At 38.8% G+C, this 15,045-nt stretch overlaps 2 protein-coding genes across 2 annotated transcripts; one reads left to right on the forward strand and one right to left on the reverse strand.

The window, feature by feature from the left end:
* Nucleotides 1–908: 908 nt before the first annotated feature.
* LOC103711904 (uncharacterized) lies at nucleotides 909–3,441 on the reverse strand. Its single transcript, XM_008798222.6, has 2 exons — nucleotides 2,688–3,441; nucleotides 909–1,428 (listed from the first exon to the last, which is right to left on the reverse strand). The coding sequence occupies exons 1-2, from the start codon at nucleotides 3,118–3,120 to the stop codon at nucleotides 1,118–1,120; spliced, it is 744 nt and encodes a 247-aa protein (XP_008796444.3). The 5' UTR covers nucleotides 3,121–3,441; the 3' UTR covers nucleotides 909–1,117.
* A 2,729-nt stretch (nucleotides 3,442–6,170) lies between these two features.
* Nucleotides 6,171–13,015, forward strand: LOC103711863 (uncharacterized). Its single transcript, XM_008798169.5, has 13 exons — nucleotides 6,171–6,403; nucleotides 6,495–6,594; nucleotides 6,720–6,809; nucleotides 7,102–7,179; nucleotides 7,493–7,567; nucleotides 8,313–8,365; nucleotides 9,321–9,471; nucleotides 9,953–10,063; nucleotides 11,067–11,193; nucleotides 11,342–11,442; nucleotides 11,743–11,881; nucleotides 12,368–12,420; nucleotides 12,618–13,015. The coding sequence occupies exons 1-13, from the start codon at nucleotides 6,288–6,290 to the stop codon at nucleotides 12,699–12,701; spliced, it is 1,278 nt and encodes a 425-aa protein (XP_008796391.2). The 5' UTR covers nucleotides 6,171–6,287; the 3' UTR covers nucleotides 12,702–13,015.
* Nucleotides 13,016–15,045: the final 2,030 nt, after the last annotated feature.

Consider the following 15,045-nt stretch of genomic DNA (forward strand, 5'->3'; position numbering starts at 1 on the left):
TGAGCGTAAATGATTGAACTGGGCTAGATTCGGGCTAGAATTCGGGCTCGGGCCAATGACCTACCAGAGCCTGGCCTGAAAAATAAATGGGCTCTGTAAGTAAACCCGAACCCCATCTGAAAATTTTCGGGCCTAACCCATAGCCCGACCCGAAGTTGGCTCGGGCCGAGCCCATTTCCAGCCCTAAATCATATTTGTTCCTCGAACATGAATCATGGCTGAAAATGTACTTTGATTTTGAAGAGCATAATGGGATTGATAGCACTTTTATCGATGTAATGAACAATTCCAACTCTCAATTTGGTTCGTGTCGTAATTAACCATTGCTAAATATGGGTAACAGTCATCGTGTTTGACTTCTTGAGCATCTTCTATGATTCTTTCTTTAAATTTTAATTCTAGTACAATTCTTTAGCTTGTTATTGTATTCCATGCTGGCTTGGATTTCGAATTGCAATATCAAAGAGCCCCTTGGTTTATTGGAAATCAATGTTAGTTAATAGAGATAATCAATTATTGAGGACCTAATAGGTATCATTTTTGTATTTGTGATTTTGTTTGTCTACAAATCAGCGAAATACCACATAGAGATGGTGTCGAAAGGCAACTTTAGAGTAAAATATCTAATATTTCTCAATTCTATTTTTCTTCATTTTGATTTGTTTTCGAGAATATAATGGTTTCACAACCACTCAATTTGAACCTAAGAAATGATTACCAAATGTCGGCATTTTTCTTCGTGGTTTTTTTTTTTTTTTTTTGCAAGCAAAAAACAGAAAAATAAAGGCAATATCAAACAGAGGCTATTAGGCTTCTTAACACTGACATGATGGAGGGGCATTGCTTGGTTGGCACCCAAGAACCTCGAGACACCAGAAGAGAACTAAAAGAACAAACAATTGCTGGAATAACTCAGAAAGGGCAATTGGATTTGTACTTCAATGAAGACATTCACAATCTAACATGGCTCAATAATCACCTCGCATGGAACCAATGCTATCTATCTTCATTCTGATATTTAATTCTGGCTGCTAATTTGTGAGAGATGTTGAATTTCTTATGTTTCTAAGATAGGTTTGTGCTTGATTGTAGCGTGAATACCAATTGTACTACGGTTCTATTCATGGGACGCTAGTGCTTCATGAGATCGCTGTGGATTCAAGGAACCCATACAAGTTGCTGACTTCTCTCTGCCACTTCCCAAGCCCAAGCTTCTGGGCGGATTCTTTCTGATGCGATTCCTTTTTGTGTTGCTGAGAATTCTTAGGCTCTGCCTCAAAATGTCAATCTCCCTATCTCTTTTAATTCCCTCCTTTTCCATTGCTGATATGCGTGATCTCAGTGTTTCCATGGTCTCCTCCTTGGTCTTCAGCTCCCCGTGGAGCTCTTCAATCATGCCTTCTTGGACTCCCCAGAAGAATCCTTCCCCTATAAAAGATAAAGGCGTGTTAAATTGTAATATCTAATAGTGATCTACTCACTGGATCTTCATAAGATTGTAGATGAAATATAGAGTTGGTGTTGTGAAAATAGAAGTTAGTTAAGCAGAGCAAGAGGCATTGGAATAAAACCTGAGAACACTTGATTGCAATAAAATCTGATCAGCAGTACACCTCCTGGGAGTCAATGGTAGCGTCTTAATGGCAGCAAGACCATGCTCGTCTTTCTTGGTTCTCCAACGATTTTTTTATCAGATTGAATTATAGAGTTGTAGGCGAGTTAAGATATCTCAACCTTAATGGAGAAAAATTATGGTAGGAAAGAAGAACACTCAATCGGTTTCCTCTAGAGGGTTAAATCAAGGAAAAGATGTGGCCCGTCGGTAAACATAGAAGCAACCCTGTAGTTGGAATTGATGTATACCTTTACGAGAGAAAGGACAAAGAGAGTAGTATTTGACTGACCAAACATAAGCCATATACTTTTTGTTCTTGTTATTATTTTGGCAGTTCTCTAGGTGGCTGTAATATAGCGAACAAGTTTCCTGCAGAGATTTTTCTCTCTGAAAGTTACAATTTATCGTGAGTTCAGACTATTCTTTTATCTTACCCTCTTTTCTTGCATTTCTGAGAGATCGATGATTAATATTTAAAGCAACACTTCAAGTTGTTCTTTCCAACCACATGCCACTAGCATTAGGATAACACAATTTACCTGTATCATCGGATTCTATTACAGAAAAGTATCTTAGCAACTAGACGGCAGCAGCAAACATGCATCGGATTTAAAAGAATTTCATTCATAGCTTAACAATAAAAGCTATTTGATATGGTCTCGTAATGTGAAATTCAGGATCCTACAGGTGTTTAACAGAATATATTTTGTGATAATAATGGAAGTATATATTCAGGATCCACATGCCTTAAATTATATCCAGATGTACGCTCATATCTTTACGTTCTTCCAGGATTTCACTATTCTTTACTCAGATCATTCATTGAAAAATCCTCCTGATTAAATTGTTAAGACCTGTTTTTTTTTCGAGTAAGTTTTAGCTGAATTGATCATGGATAAGACTCGTACATTTAATGTAATCTCCTTCTTCGCGCTAAAATCCTCCTGCTGTCTCCGTTTCAGACAAGAAACAAGCACAAGAGACTAGTGTGAAGTTTGGAGACTTACATTTGAAAACTTGGTCTGCAAAGGCATTCGAAGTAGGAAAACTGGTTCAAATGTGGCTACGTTACCTTGTCGAGTCCTCTCGATGAGGTCGTCGAGCTCGGTCTTGATCGCAAGGTAGAGCTGCTTCCACTTCTCCGCCGCCTCCTCCATCCGCGCTTGCTCTTCTTTCATGTGTTCCACAATGTAATCTGTGCCTACCTGGTACCACTCCTTGACGTCGCCTCTGCTTGCTGCCGCCGCCTCCAAACGCCTCATCCTATCCTCCTCCTCCTTGAGCCTTTTCCTTAGCTTTGTCACCTCCTCCTTGTGCTTCTTCCTCTCTCGCTTCCATTCCTCCTCCTTGCGTCCAAAGACCGCCACCTTTTGCTCGTAGACACGAGCCGCCTTCTCCCCCGCACGCTTCACCTCCTTGATCTCTTCCTCTAGGCCTCGGGTTTTAGCCTCGAGTTCTCTGCACTTTTCGCGGTAGCTGCAACACTTGCTGGTGACAATGCCCATGTTCTTTCCTCCGAGCTCTCTGGCTCTCTCTCCCTCTATCCTTCTCCCTTTAATAAGCTTCCCTCCTTGATCTCCTTAGCGTGGTGATAACGTGGTTTGGATGATGATGGGCAACTGACATAAATAAGTGGGAGGAAGAATCTCGTGGATATATTCTGCTATTGGGGTCGCTGCCTTTCATTAATTTTGGCAATAAATGTAGGTGACAGAGTGTGAAGAGTCGCACTCCCTCCCCTCTATGCATCCCAAGTCAGAGCCCGGAGGCTAGAGAAAGACACCGTTATGGTTGCCAGAAACCTTCGCCCCTCGTAACATCTTTTTTCCCCTGAGAAAATGTAAAAATATGGTTTCTATATTATGTGGATCCGGCTTTTTGAATGGACAATATGATAAGAAATACTTCTTCTGAAAAAATATGATAAGGTATATTGAATACGCATTTATTAAAAAGCATTAAGCTTCAGTAAAACTTGCTTTTCAGCATCTTTGCACTGTTTATTTACTTTGGTAAAAAAACAACCACGAAAACACTTGGGTATCCACTCAATTATTATACTTAAACAGAGTAAACAGTGGCGGGGAGTGATCAATCCTATTTGGTCGCTATTGGCCATAGTAATCTATGTTCAAATATAGTGATGAACACTTTTTAGTACAATGATAGAGCTATACATAGTTTGAAGGATTTTCTCTATATTATATATTGTGAGTGGTGCCATGACGTGTTTTATATAAAATAAAAAAAAAAACCCACGATCTAAGAAATAAAATCTCGCAACCAAACGGTCCATAAGACAGTTTTGACAAAAGGACAATGCAGCAACCTTAGGTGTTCGGTCATTATCAGTGCGATGACGCGTTCTCGTATAGAAATATATTTACCATTCCGCATCGCATGCTCCCCAGTGATTTTTTTTTATATAGAAAAAAAAAAACCACCTCTCTGGCACTCTAATGGAGTCAAAGAAGCCAACATTAAACTATTACAGTAGTGATCCCTCTCGCTATCCAACGATGTGAAGTGGTCCAGTAAATTCCATTTCTGTTTTTTTAAAAAAAACGAGAAAGCATGCACATTTGGTCGCATTTGTTTGTAGTAACCATCCCTCCATAGGATTCCTTCAGTGAAAGAGACTTTGTCTTCAAAGCAAAAAAAAGAAGAGACTTTGTCTATAGTTGGGTCGCCAAGCGTGCACTTCCATCAGGAGGCGGCCTATGGATAGAAAATGCCGACGACTCCAACTTGGGTCGGCTTTTGGTCTAAGAACTGGACCGACCACGGATTTCGTTTCAGTTGTCTGAGATCCGAGGCTCGTGATTTTTAGATAGGGTTTCGTGGATCGAATCCTAGCGTTCTAAGCCAATCTTATTAGACCAAAAGGTTTAGCTTTGGTTTCATGATGGGTCCGATTTCGGCTTGATCCAGACGCACCAAATCCAAATTAGACCGGTCGAGTGTCATGCCATGTGACTCCTTGCGAGAGAGGTGTGGTCCCAATGGTCCCTCCACTATACCTGTGGAGTATAGTCCAAGTGATATATAGGTAGGATAAGTTGGCACTAATTCAGTCATCATCTCCTGCTAAACCCTATGCCTTACCTTGGCTATTATTAGTTGAATCGGATCCAAGACCTCGGACATTAGGCCTGATGTTGGTGGGTCCTATGACTGTATGTGAAACTTCCAGCACAAACAGTGACAATAGGACAGGATGATCTGATCTTATCTTCCCATGGGATACATCTTTTTCATATATAATTGTTTTGCATGGGTTGGAATGACCAAAGGACTGTGATGCGTACAGAATTTTGGCCTGACCTTATGACTTCTAGCCCTTTGTATTCCATACTTTGAGCATAAACACATGATTCTTCATGGATTTATATCATGCAAGCAAGCGTCAAACACGCACCGACTATGGGGGGAGATGTGATTAACAGTAGGACACATGCAATGACGCAGAAAAATGCATCTTAAACCAAGTACTAGTTGTGGGCATGCATGTCGACATCAATTGATATGAAAAATAACTATCAAGTGTTGTTAATTGGCTGGCACGAAATCTGCCTCAAGTTGAATAAGATTGCACACTCCATTTCTATTCTGCCGACACAGTTAAAAGTATCCGTCATTTTCCTAACTCCAATAAGATTACAAAATATTAAAGGTCGCACCTTCGTATCTGATCAAAACCATTTATTGGTTAGTGTGATCGAATCGGTTCGATTACTGGATAGGTATCATATGGTAAGATTGACACGAAGAACCAACTCTCTTGCGATACATGGCAATTGAGCTTCATCTAACACTATCAAAATTATAAGCCATGTTTGATTTGCAACAATTGGGAGATGAGAATTAAGTATTCATTTCCATCCCAATCATCGCCATGTTTGATAACTCCTTTGTGTTTGGAAATGATAATTCTGAATGGCATTGAATTCTCATAGAAAAGGAGTAAAACAATACCCAAGGGTAAGAATGATAAAATTGATGGTATTATTACATTCCTACATGACACATATTATATAACATGGTATAAGATTTGGGAAATCATCATCGCAATATTATCAATATTAATATAATTTTATTATATATATATATATATTAATATTGATATATTAAAATTATGTTATTATGATAATATATTAATATTATAATTTAATAATAAATAATATATTAATATTAATGTATTGGTAATATATTATTTGCTATGCTACCAGTTCTGCTTCATTTCCTTGAAACACATGCATTGGATTAATCATTCTCAAGAATAGGTTTATTGGTAATGGGAAAACAATTCCTGATTTACAACCAAACATAGTCATAACAGCCCTACCTTGCACCAAAAATTTTCTCATCTTACCTTCACATTCCACATGGCACAGGTTGATTGGTCCGATACACGGAGTCAATGGAATTCATAGTTCTCATGCCACATGGCGTGCCAGCCATAGAGGGAAAACTTTTATCAACAGTGTTGGGCCTCGTATGATTCATCATGGGCCAATTTGCCCAGTTAGAGGCCTCTTATGACATCGTTGGGTTAAGTCATCATGGGCCAAGATGCCGAGTTAGAAGCCTCTCATGGCATCGTTGGGTTAAGATATTCCTAAGGCGACGGCGGCGGCGGCAGCAGCAACAGTGTCCCAAGGTGGTTGAGCTGATGACGATGAAGCTGAGCCCTGCCATCTCCAACGGGCCCCATGCTCCCTCCCTCCCACTCCTCTTCCCTTCTCTTCGCCGCCCAAAACTCCCTTCCCTTCGACCGCGCATCCCGAGGTATCGCTCCTAATCTATCGCCATTATCTAATCTTTATCTCTCTCCCCTGTTCTCATTCGTATTTCTCTTCCTCTGTGCGTCCGTGTGAAGGGCGGAGATGTCGTCGTCGTCGTCCTCCTCCTCCTCCCAAAATGAGCAGGCTGTCGTCGCCTCGCCCTCCGTTCCTCCCCTTCCGACCAACCGAATCGTGGTGTGTTTCCCTTACTCTCAATCAAGAAAACCCTGAGCAGAACCATGCACCGAGTTTTCTTGTTCAGCAATCTTGTGAATCTGATCGTTCCTTGCCGTTTCCCTGGTTCTATTTTGTGTCGTCAGCTGGGTTGCGGGTTGGCGTCGGTGGATTACTTGGCCACGGTGGCTGCCTTCCCAGAGCCTGATGAAAAGATCCGAAGCACGAGCTTGAGGGTGCGTTTTAACCTTCAGTATGGGCCTATACTGGATTATCCGGTGGTGATACCCTTATTTTTGGGAAAGATGGTTCCACCAACACCGTAACCCCTCGAAGTCTCAATCTTTTCGAAGCAAAAAGGTGGTTCCTTTGGGGGGTTCGCCGCCTTTTTGCTTAGAAAAGATTGAGACGTCGAGTGGTTTTGGCGTCGGTCAAATGGAATAATACTACTCTCTAGTACAACTGACATTATATTGTTCCGAAGTAAAGCTATAACTTGGGTTTCTAACATATCATGTACAATTACAGGTAGAAGGAGGCGGAAATACAGGTAACGCATTAACAAGTGCAGCTCGTCTGGGTGTGAAACCTAGGATAATCTCTAAGGTTTTGCTCCATTTTCCTTCTTTTATAGTTTCATCTTTCGCCAAACCTTATGTTTCCGACTAATGGAGAATTCAATTCACAGCAGATTTGCTTATGCGCAATATGCTTGTGTTCTTTATACAAACAACATAGCCTATGTGCTACAAGCTTCCATCTTGGGGTCATACTCGTTTGCTGCATCCTGTTCTTCTTCTAAAGCAATATTTTGAATTTTTATTAAAGTTTTAACTGTAATCCAGTTTATAGGCAAATGACATTTTTTTGTTATTGACTGATCTCCTAACTCATGTCATCTTCTACTTATTGGCCTTAGGTGGCTAATGATGCACAAGGTAGAAATGCGCTTGCAGAACTTGAAGCTGATGGAGTTGATACATCCTATATGGTGGTATGTTCAGCATGCCTTTCTTTTCCATCCCAGCCTATCGAAGCATTTATTTGGATGTATCGTGGCAAACTATTCTTCATGTACTTGTTTAGATGTATTGCACTGGATGTATTATGTATTGTCATGTTTCTGTAACACTGATATATTTTGCATGAAATACTGCTGGCTGAATTATTTATCAACTAGATTCTCACTGTTTCTATGAATTATATGATCCACCTATTGGTGCATTCTGTTCTAGTGTCCATGGAAGCAGAGATGTGATTTTAAATGTAAATGAGGTACTTGTATGAGTGTGAACTGCTTATTTCAGTGAAAGGTTTTTCCATGATTGTCATGTAAGTTGACAAAAGAAGAGATACCGCATCCAATGTTTCTTCACAGTTTATCATGCTTTTTGATATCTTTTCCCCTTTTCTCAGGTTTCCTACATATGCACTTTACCGAAATGGTGCATAGATGCTAATCTAGTCACGTTCTTAGAAACCTCTCTCTCTCTCTCTCTCTCTCTCTCTCTCTCTCTCTCTCACAAACAGACAATTAATTAATTTTTGGATTCTTTTCTTATGATTCAATTCATTTAACATGCATTTTCTTTTTTCTTTTTGAATTCATCAAAACTGGGCATCAACTAGTTGCATTACCATATCAGTTGATGCTTAAATAATATGGGAATTTAAGTTATTCCATGCTACCTAAAATAAGTCTTTTGTGCCTTTTGTGACTTGAGCCATTTCTTTTTCAGGTTTCAGAAAATGGAAATTCACCATTTACCTATATAATAGTTGACAACCAAACGTAAGAACATTTCTACTGTTCAACTTTTCTACTGTTCTACTGTCAAGCTCAAAATATGTGTTGCCCTAATGATATTGACAAATACAATCTTCTTGGTTGTTGTTATCCAGAATTCGTTATTATAGCGAATACGGTCTGCTTGGATTGGTTTGTAGTTCAAGTTCTTTGTAACCATACATACTTCGATATCAAACTTTGGTTGAAAAAGCTTATCCGTGTCTAGTAAAACCTCACACCTTGAGGCAAGCCACTTAAGAAATGCCCTGAAGTTCATGGATGAGGCAATATAAATTACTGGATTTGCATCACAGAAGACTCATGTCAGTTGCATGCCTTGCAACTTTTTGGGCATTTGATTGCTTTTGGTTAACCCCACATCTAATAGAATTGACACTGCAAGGTATAAACAGTTAGGTTGTAAATATTCAAACCTAACTAGAGAAAAAGTTTGATTTTGAATGTGAAAATGTACGAATATTGATTTTCTTCATATGATTAGCTACTGCTGTCATGCCTCTATTAAAGCTACTTTGACCTAAGAATTTTTTGCACTATTTTGCGTCCAGCTATGACATGTTATTCTCAACAAAGCATGCAAGCTAATGTTACAGATTTTTAAAATAAAAATGTATTCTATGTCAACCAGTTGTGTGTTCCTACTTCCTTTTTTTTTTCTTCTCCTAGTTATTTGTTCCATTCCCAGCTCCAGCTGCCACTTTGTAAATGATACTTTATATGATTACAGCATGTGATAGGGAAATGTGATAAAAAGAGAGAGAGCATGCTGTTCAAAATCTCTTTACATGTTACCATATTGATCTTTGGGTCTTCTCGACTCAATCTATATGAAATAGAATTTTTCAGTTGGTCTTTGTAAGGAGAAAAATTCATGTGTAATCAGTTGTATTTCTGAAGCAGCAATTATGGTAGATTAAATTTTTGATTGTGTTTTCAGGAAAACTCGTACATGTATTCACACCCCTGGATACCCTGAAATGGTGCCAGAAGATCTTTCAGAGTCTAGCTTGTGTTCTGCTTTAGATGGTGCAAACCTTGTATTCTTTGATGGAAGATTGCATGAAACTGCTTTAGTTGTTGCTGAAGAGGTAATAATCACTTTATTCTTGTTGCATCTACAGCTCTTTTATTGCCCTCTCATTCTGCATAGGCTTACTAATAAAGCAGAAGGCTAAATACTCGCCAACTATCAAACAATATATTGATGTTATAGAGAACAAAACATTAGACTATGTATCCTGAAGAGACATGCTTATGCTTCCGCTTACAATTCTGCTTAGTCCAATCTAAGCTTAGAAATATAAAAAGTTTCATTTATTTGATACCTTTCTCGACCTACATCAACATTTCACCATAACCATAACTTGGTTTGCCATTGGCTGAACATTGTGCATAATCTGTCTATTATTAAGTTATAAATACTATTTCTTACTTTTATAGTTCTGAAAGTCTTGAAGAATGTGTTGATATTTACGAAACAATTTCTTTTGCTTTATGCATTAACTTGCTAAACCTTCTCCTTCTTTTACGAATTCAACTAATCGGTACTTAATGAATCCCTAAGTGCAGGCAAGCCGAAGGAAAATTCCTATTTTAATTGATGCAGAAAGGAAGAGGGAGGGACTGGATGATCTTCTTAATCTGGCAACTTATGTTGTATGCTCAGAAAAATTTCCCCAGGCAAGGAAATCTTTTTAGATGAAGCTAAATGGATGTCGATATATCCTCTTTCTCTCTTCCTTTTTTTCTTTTGAGCCTATGAAATCAAAATTTTCTGCTGGACAACAATTTCTCTGAATGCATATGGCTTATCAGTTATGGGTATAGGCTGTTTGCTAAATCACAATACTAGGATATTATTCAAAATATATCATTCCCTAAAGGTAGCTTAATCAGCTTGCTAAAATCGCTTGACCGGTCCTATTTGTGATGTCAGTAGACCCTTAATATGTTGGTCTTTTGAGTTGAAATTTCTGGCCATTTTTGTCATACACATTACTCTCATGGAACTTTACTCCTATTCTGTGCCTGGCTAGACCATTAGTTCCTCTTGAGCAGCTCTGCAAGGTGCTTCTTGTTGAACCTGGCCTGGTTGGGCAGCATTAGCAGCATTTTGATGGTGCATTCTTTTTCAATTTGACCTGGATGAATCCAGATTCAGAGTGAGAAGAACCTTAATGGGTGTTAACCCCTCAGATTTAGGTTGGTTGGGTTCAGAACTTCAGATACGCCATGAGCAGCACCTTCTAGGTCCGGTACTAGGCTTTGCAATTCTTGGATTCACCATGAGAAGCACTATATGAGGTGCCGACTTATTAATCTAATGCAAACCCTTGTCTTGGCCCTATCAATTCTGGAAGTTCACTAGACTCTCCTTATTGTTGCTCCATCATACATGCCCTTGACATATTAAAAATATTATTTTTGTATACCTTCACTAGTTTATTTTCTACAACTGTGTCAGCAGAAAAAATAGCCCTTACTATTGACCTTCATTAGATACATAATGTAATGCCAATCAACTTAAAATACATGTTAATTTTTTTAATGTAAATTTTATATAAGCATCTTCAAAAAGTTTGACTAGTGCTTTGGATCAAAAGTTACAAATCATCTGTAGGCACCTACTACTATAAAGGATAAACAATTCTGGCTTTATTGGTTTAATAATTTTACCTGACAGGCATGGACAACTGCACCATCTATTCCCACTGCACTAGTATCCATTCTTCTGAGACTACCTCAAGTCAGATTTGTAATTGTGATGCTTGGAGATAAAGGTTGCATAATGCTTGAGAGAAGCATAAATGGTGAGTGTCAAATCTAGTATTTTCCGGCAAAATGATGTTGGTTAAGGTATTTTAAGTCTGAACAACGAGGATGAGCATGCCAGGTTTGATCAGGTTGTGCTGATGTTATCTGCCTTATTCATTTTGCTATCTTAACTGTCTTCAATAGAGGCTTCTGAGACAAAGGAAACAGATGTAGAAAGTTTACTTGAGTCAGTGAGGCAGAAATTTGATAGAAGCACCACAATTCCGACATGTATTTCTTCGGAGGTATATTCAGACAGCGTAAATCTCTGCAATATATTTTCTTTCTCCAAATTGTTTTGGTTGAGCTGAGATATATAGTCTGCAATCTCAAGCTTCATCCAAGATAAATGGACCATGATGTTCCATGATCTGTCGTCTCAAGCTCGTGAGCCCTAATGCATTATGTCAAACTAATTACCTGAATAACTATATGTATCAACCAATCCACTTAAAAAAATAGTTCAGGAACCTCCAAAATCTGGCATTCTATTTCTACACTTGTTGTATTATCTGATAACTTGATGATTCTTTTTATCATTTCAGTCAAGCCTGAGAGTTAGTGCAGATGGAATAGGTGCTATAAGTGGGAGGTTACTTATGTGTACTGCAGAGGTGGTACCTCCTTCAGAGCTAATTGACACCACTGGTGCTGGAGATGCATTCATTGGAGCAGTTCTCTATGGTTTGTTGAACATACGGTTTTTATTTTCTTTTCTGTTGCATGATTTTGTGGAAATATATTTCGGATGTCTCTGTTTGTCATCCTAATTAGTCATTCATTCTTCTGAAGTTCTAGTGTGGAACTAATCCAGAACTGCCTTTTCTCTATTATGTCCCCATAAGTCATATGATTGAGGTTTTAATTTACTTTTGATTCTGGATATAGATAATAAAAAGAACATACAGTGTCTTCTTTGTCCTCCTGACATCGTATACTGGTTCGAAAGCTAAGATGGAAAACTATCGTGGTTCATGAATCTAGCGTATCATGTTCATGTTCTGATGTGCATTAAGAGCTCAAATCAATAATTCCAAGCCGAAAGATCGGAGCCATGTTATCTGATCTCTCTTGCTGTGCTTGAACGAATATTTTTGGTGTCTATCCATCTGCTTTTTGTGTAATTCATATTGCCATTTGTGTGCTTATTCTGTTCCCCCCCTCTGTTAGGTTTATGTGCAGGAATGCCTCCTGAGAAGTTGCTGCCTTTTGCATCACAAGTGGTATGCCTCCTTTCTTTTGTCCACCACCATAGACTTCAATTTTGCTACTTGATGGCTATCTTTTGTTTCTGTTTTTCCTTTTCTTTTGCCCTTCAAGGCAGCTTGATTTGGGATTTCACTTGTCATCCCAAATTTTGTTTTTCATTTCATTTCCTTGTGGATGACTGGGTCAACGGATCTACGGGCATTGGTTGCAGGCTGCCATTGGATGTAGGGCTTTGGGTGCTCGGAGTGGTTTGCCATGGCGCACAGACCCACGTTTGGCTCCATTTTGGCACTAGACTTCACAAATACCTCCACTCCTGGGACATGGAAGTGAGCAAGGGCACTTCAGCTGGTGTATAAGCTGCACTTATTTTTTGTTGCTGCCTTTGATAACATGAGGCAGTCCGTCATGTGATCATTTGGGATCTGAAGATCAGAGAAAATGACAATTAAACACTATTTGGGGATCAACTTGGCTAATCTCTCTTTGTGGGCAATGATTTCTAGTTTTTACGTTATCGTATATTGTTATGTTCCTCAATACTCTTGTTATGAAGTACAAACCTGAAACACTACAATTTTAAAAGTTTTGGTTCAGATTTTTGTGACCTGTTATTGTAGCATTCATCCATTATTGTCTATCTTATTACTGCTATAACATTTTATCAATAAGATGATCTCATTCAAGTTGTTTACATCTACTCTGAAGCTTTCCGTTAAGATGAAAGTTGGATTCTACTAAATTTTCTCAGGTTGATGGCTCAGCTTTGGTTTTTCTTTTCCATCTGAAGACCGGGTCAAGAGAGGGGTAACCTCAAGCTTGTTGCATTCTTGTGTTGGAAAGGATATTTATGAGCAAAGATGATAAAGTCTTCCCCCAAGTAAATCCATCCCTAATCTAGAGAGCCATGCACGAACACAATACGAAAGTTGGCAATATAGCTGCCCCTTGATTGCTGACCTCATGTCACGCTTTCCGTCTAGGGGAAATGTTGTCTCTCACCCTCTCTGTCGGCCCAGGCTGTGAATTCCAGAGTAGAGGCCGTTTGAGGGGAAGAAGGAGAAGGTGATGTGGACTCCGAAGGGGTCGTTCTTGTACCAGCAGCAACAGCTGCAGGAGCAGGATTCAATGGAGGTGGGCAGGTTCGACATGAAGGTGGCATGTGGACGCCAACCCCATTGATGTCCACACACCCCTGACGCCGACTTCTTCAACTCCTTCAATGGCCAAGACCTTGCCTGATCAACAACCATTCCCTCTTTCCCTCTCCCGTACTTCCCTTCTACTCTTCTTGATCTTTATCGCTTCTCGTTCCTTCCTCATCTAGGGTTTATGGTTTCTTGATTCCTCCCTGATGCCGGTGGAAATTAGGGTTTTCGGAACAAACCTTCGATAGGTGTTCATGTGTTTGTTTGGAATTCTTTACTTCTCTTCTGGATTTGGTGCGCGATTGTAAAAGGAGCATTCTTTCTTTTTATCTCTATGGGAGTTAATGTTTCTTATTCTCTCATCTTTGTGGAAATTAGGATTCGAGGAAGAATCTTTGATGGATGTAAATGTTTTATTGGTGCGTGTGGGTCTAACCGAACTAGGGGTTTTTGGGGATCTCATTGTTTCTATTTGATTGGGGGTTTGCTATCTTCTTTGTTTGTGGGCATGGAAGTTTTGAGAATAATCTTGTAAGATAGATAGTCCATTGTTTTGATGATTGGGTGTGTTAAATAGTAGATAGAAATTTCAGTAACCGTAGATATTATATGATGTTAGAACACAATTCCATGCCATATCTTTTACAATTTATTTTTAAAATTTTCAAAATAATCCTATTGATAATATTTTCCTGAAATCAGATTTACTTCACAAAACATGTATGCTGTTATTGGCAAGTTGATTTGGTGCAAGTCTGCTGCAATTCATTAGTTAATATTAACTGTCAAATGTTGTTGGCATGTTAAATGCCATCACTAAATATACTGATTGCTCATGAGCAGAAATTGGTTTTGTAATTTAATCCCTAGACCCGGACAAATGCTTTTCTATATCAATTAATCATGGTGCATAATTAGATGGAGAATTAGCTGATGCTGATATTATGTTTGGTGAATGGAAAATGGAAAACTAATCTCAATACGTTTCTTGATGTTCTTATGTCAGGGGGCCCGTTTTCTAGGTTATAATACCTGGTATCAAAGATCAAATTGCCACGCTGGTTAATGTGCAGCAAATGCCTCTCTTTGTCTATGGTACTATCAGACATGAAAGACTAATGATCTATACTCTATTGCAGTACACATGTGACGACATTCAAAACAATGAAAATGATGCGACCTGGAAACCATACATAAGGCATGGGTAATGTGGCCTGTGGAACACAAAATAGGAAAGAAACTTTTGAAAAAGGACTAGATACAAACAATAAGCTATGAATAATGAACAAAAGATTTATAAATTTAGAGACTTTGGTACAGATGGTAAAACTAAAGGCGTGTAAAAATTCAGCTGATCACCTAGGGTTTCATGATATATGATGTAAGGAAATACAATTTATCTATTAATCTTCCTAGAATTGATTGTAGAATCCATGATGCTGGTTTCCTTACATGTAAAGATGCTGAAACAATTTGTAATCTTTCTTACTT

This window comes from Phoenix dactylifera, chromosome 16, assembly GCF_051530095.1.
Source record: "Phoenix dactylifera cultivar Ajwa chromosome 16, Ajwa_hap1_PhDact_Kaust_v1.1, whole genome shotgun sequence".
NCBI classification, from domain to species: Eukaryota; Viridiplantae; Streptophyta; class Magnoliopsida; order Arecales; family Arecaceae; genus Phoenix; species Phoenix dactylifera.

Bases quoted from the DNA above. Each gene is read 5' to 3' on its own strand.
- LOC103711904 (XM_008798222.6), bottom strand. From the start codon at position 3,120: ATGGGCATTGTCACCAGCAAGTGTTGCAGCTACCGCGAAAAGTGCAGA. The intron at 1,429-2,687 runs GTAACGTAGCCA...TATCTTTTATAG, and splicing joins CATCGAGAGGACTCGACAAG to GGGAAGGATTCTTCTGGGGA.
- LOC103711863 (XM_008798169.5), top strand. From the start codon at position 6,288: ATGACGATGAAGCTGAGCCCTGCCATCTCCAACGGGCCCCATGCTCCC. The intron at 6,810-7,101 runs GTGCGTTTTAAC...GTACAATTACAG, and splicing joins TCCGAAGCACGAGCTTGAGG to GTAGAAGGAGGCGGAAATAC. The intron at 11,194-11,341 runs GTGAGTGTCAAA...TGTCTTCAATAG, and splicing joins GCTTGAGAGAAGCATAAATG to AGGCTTCTGAGACAAAGGAA.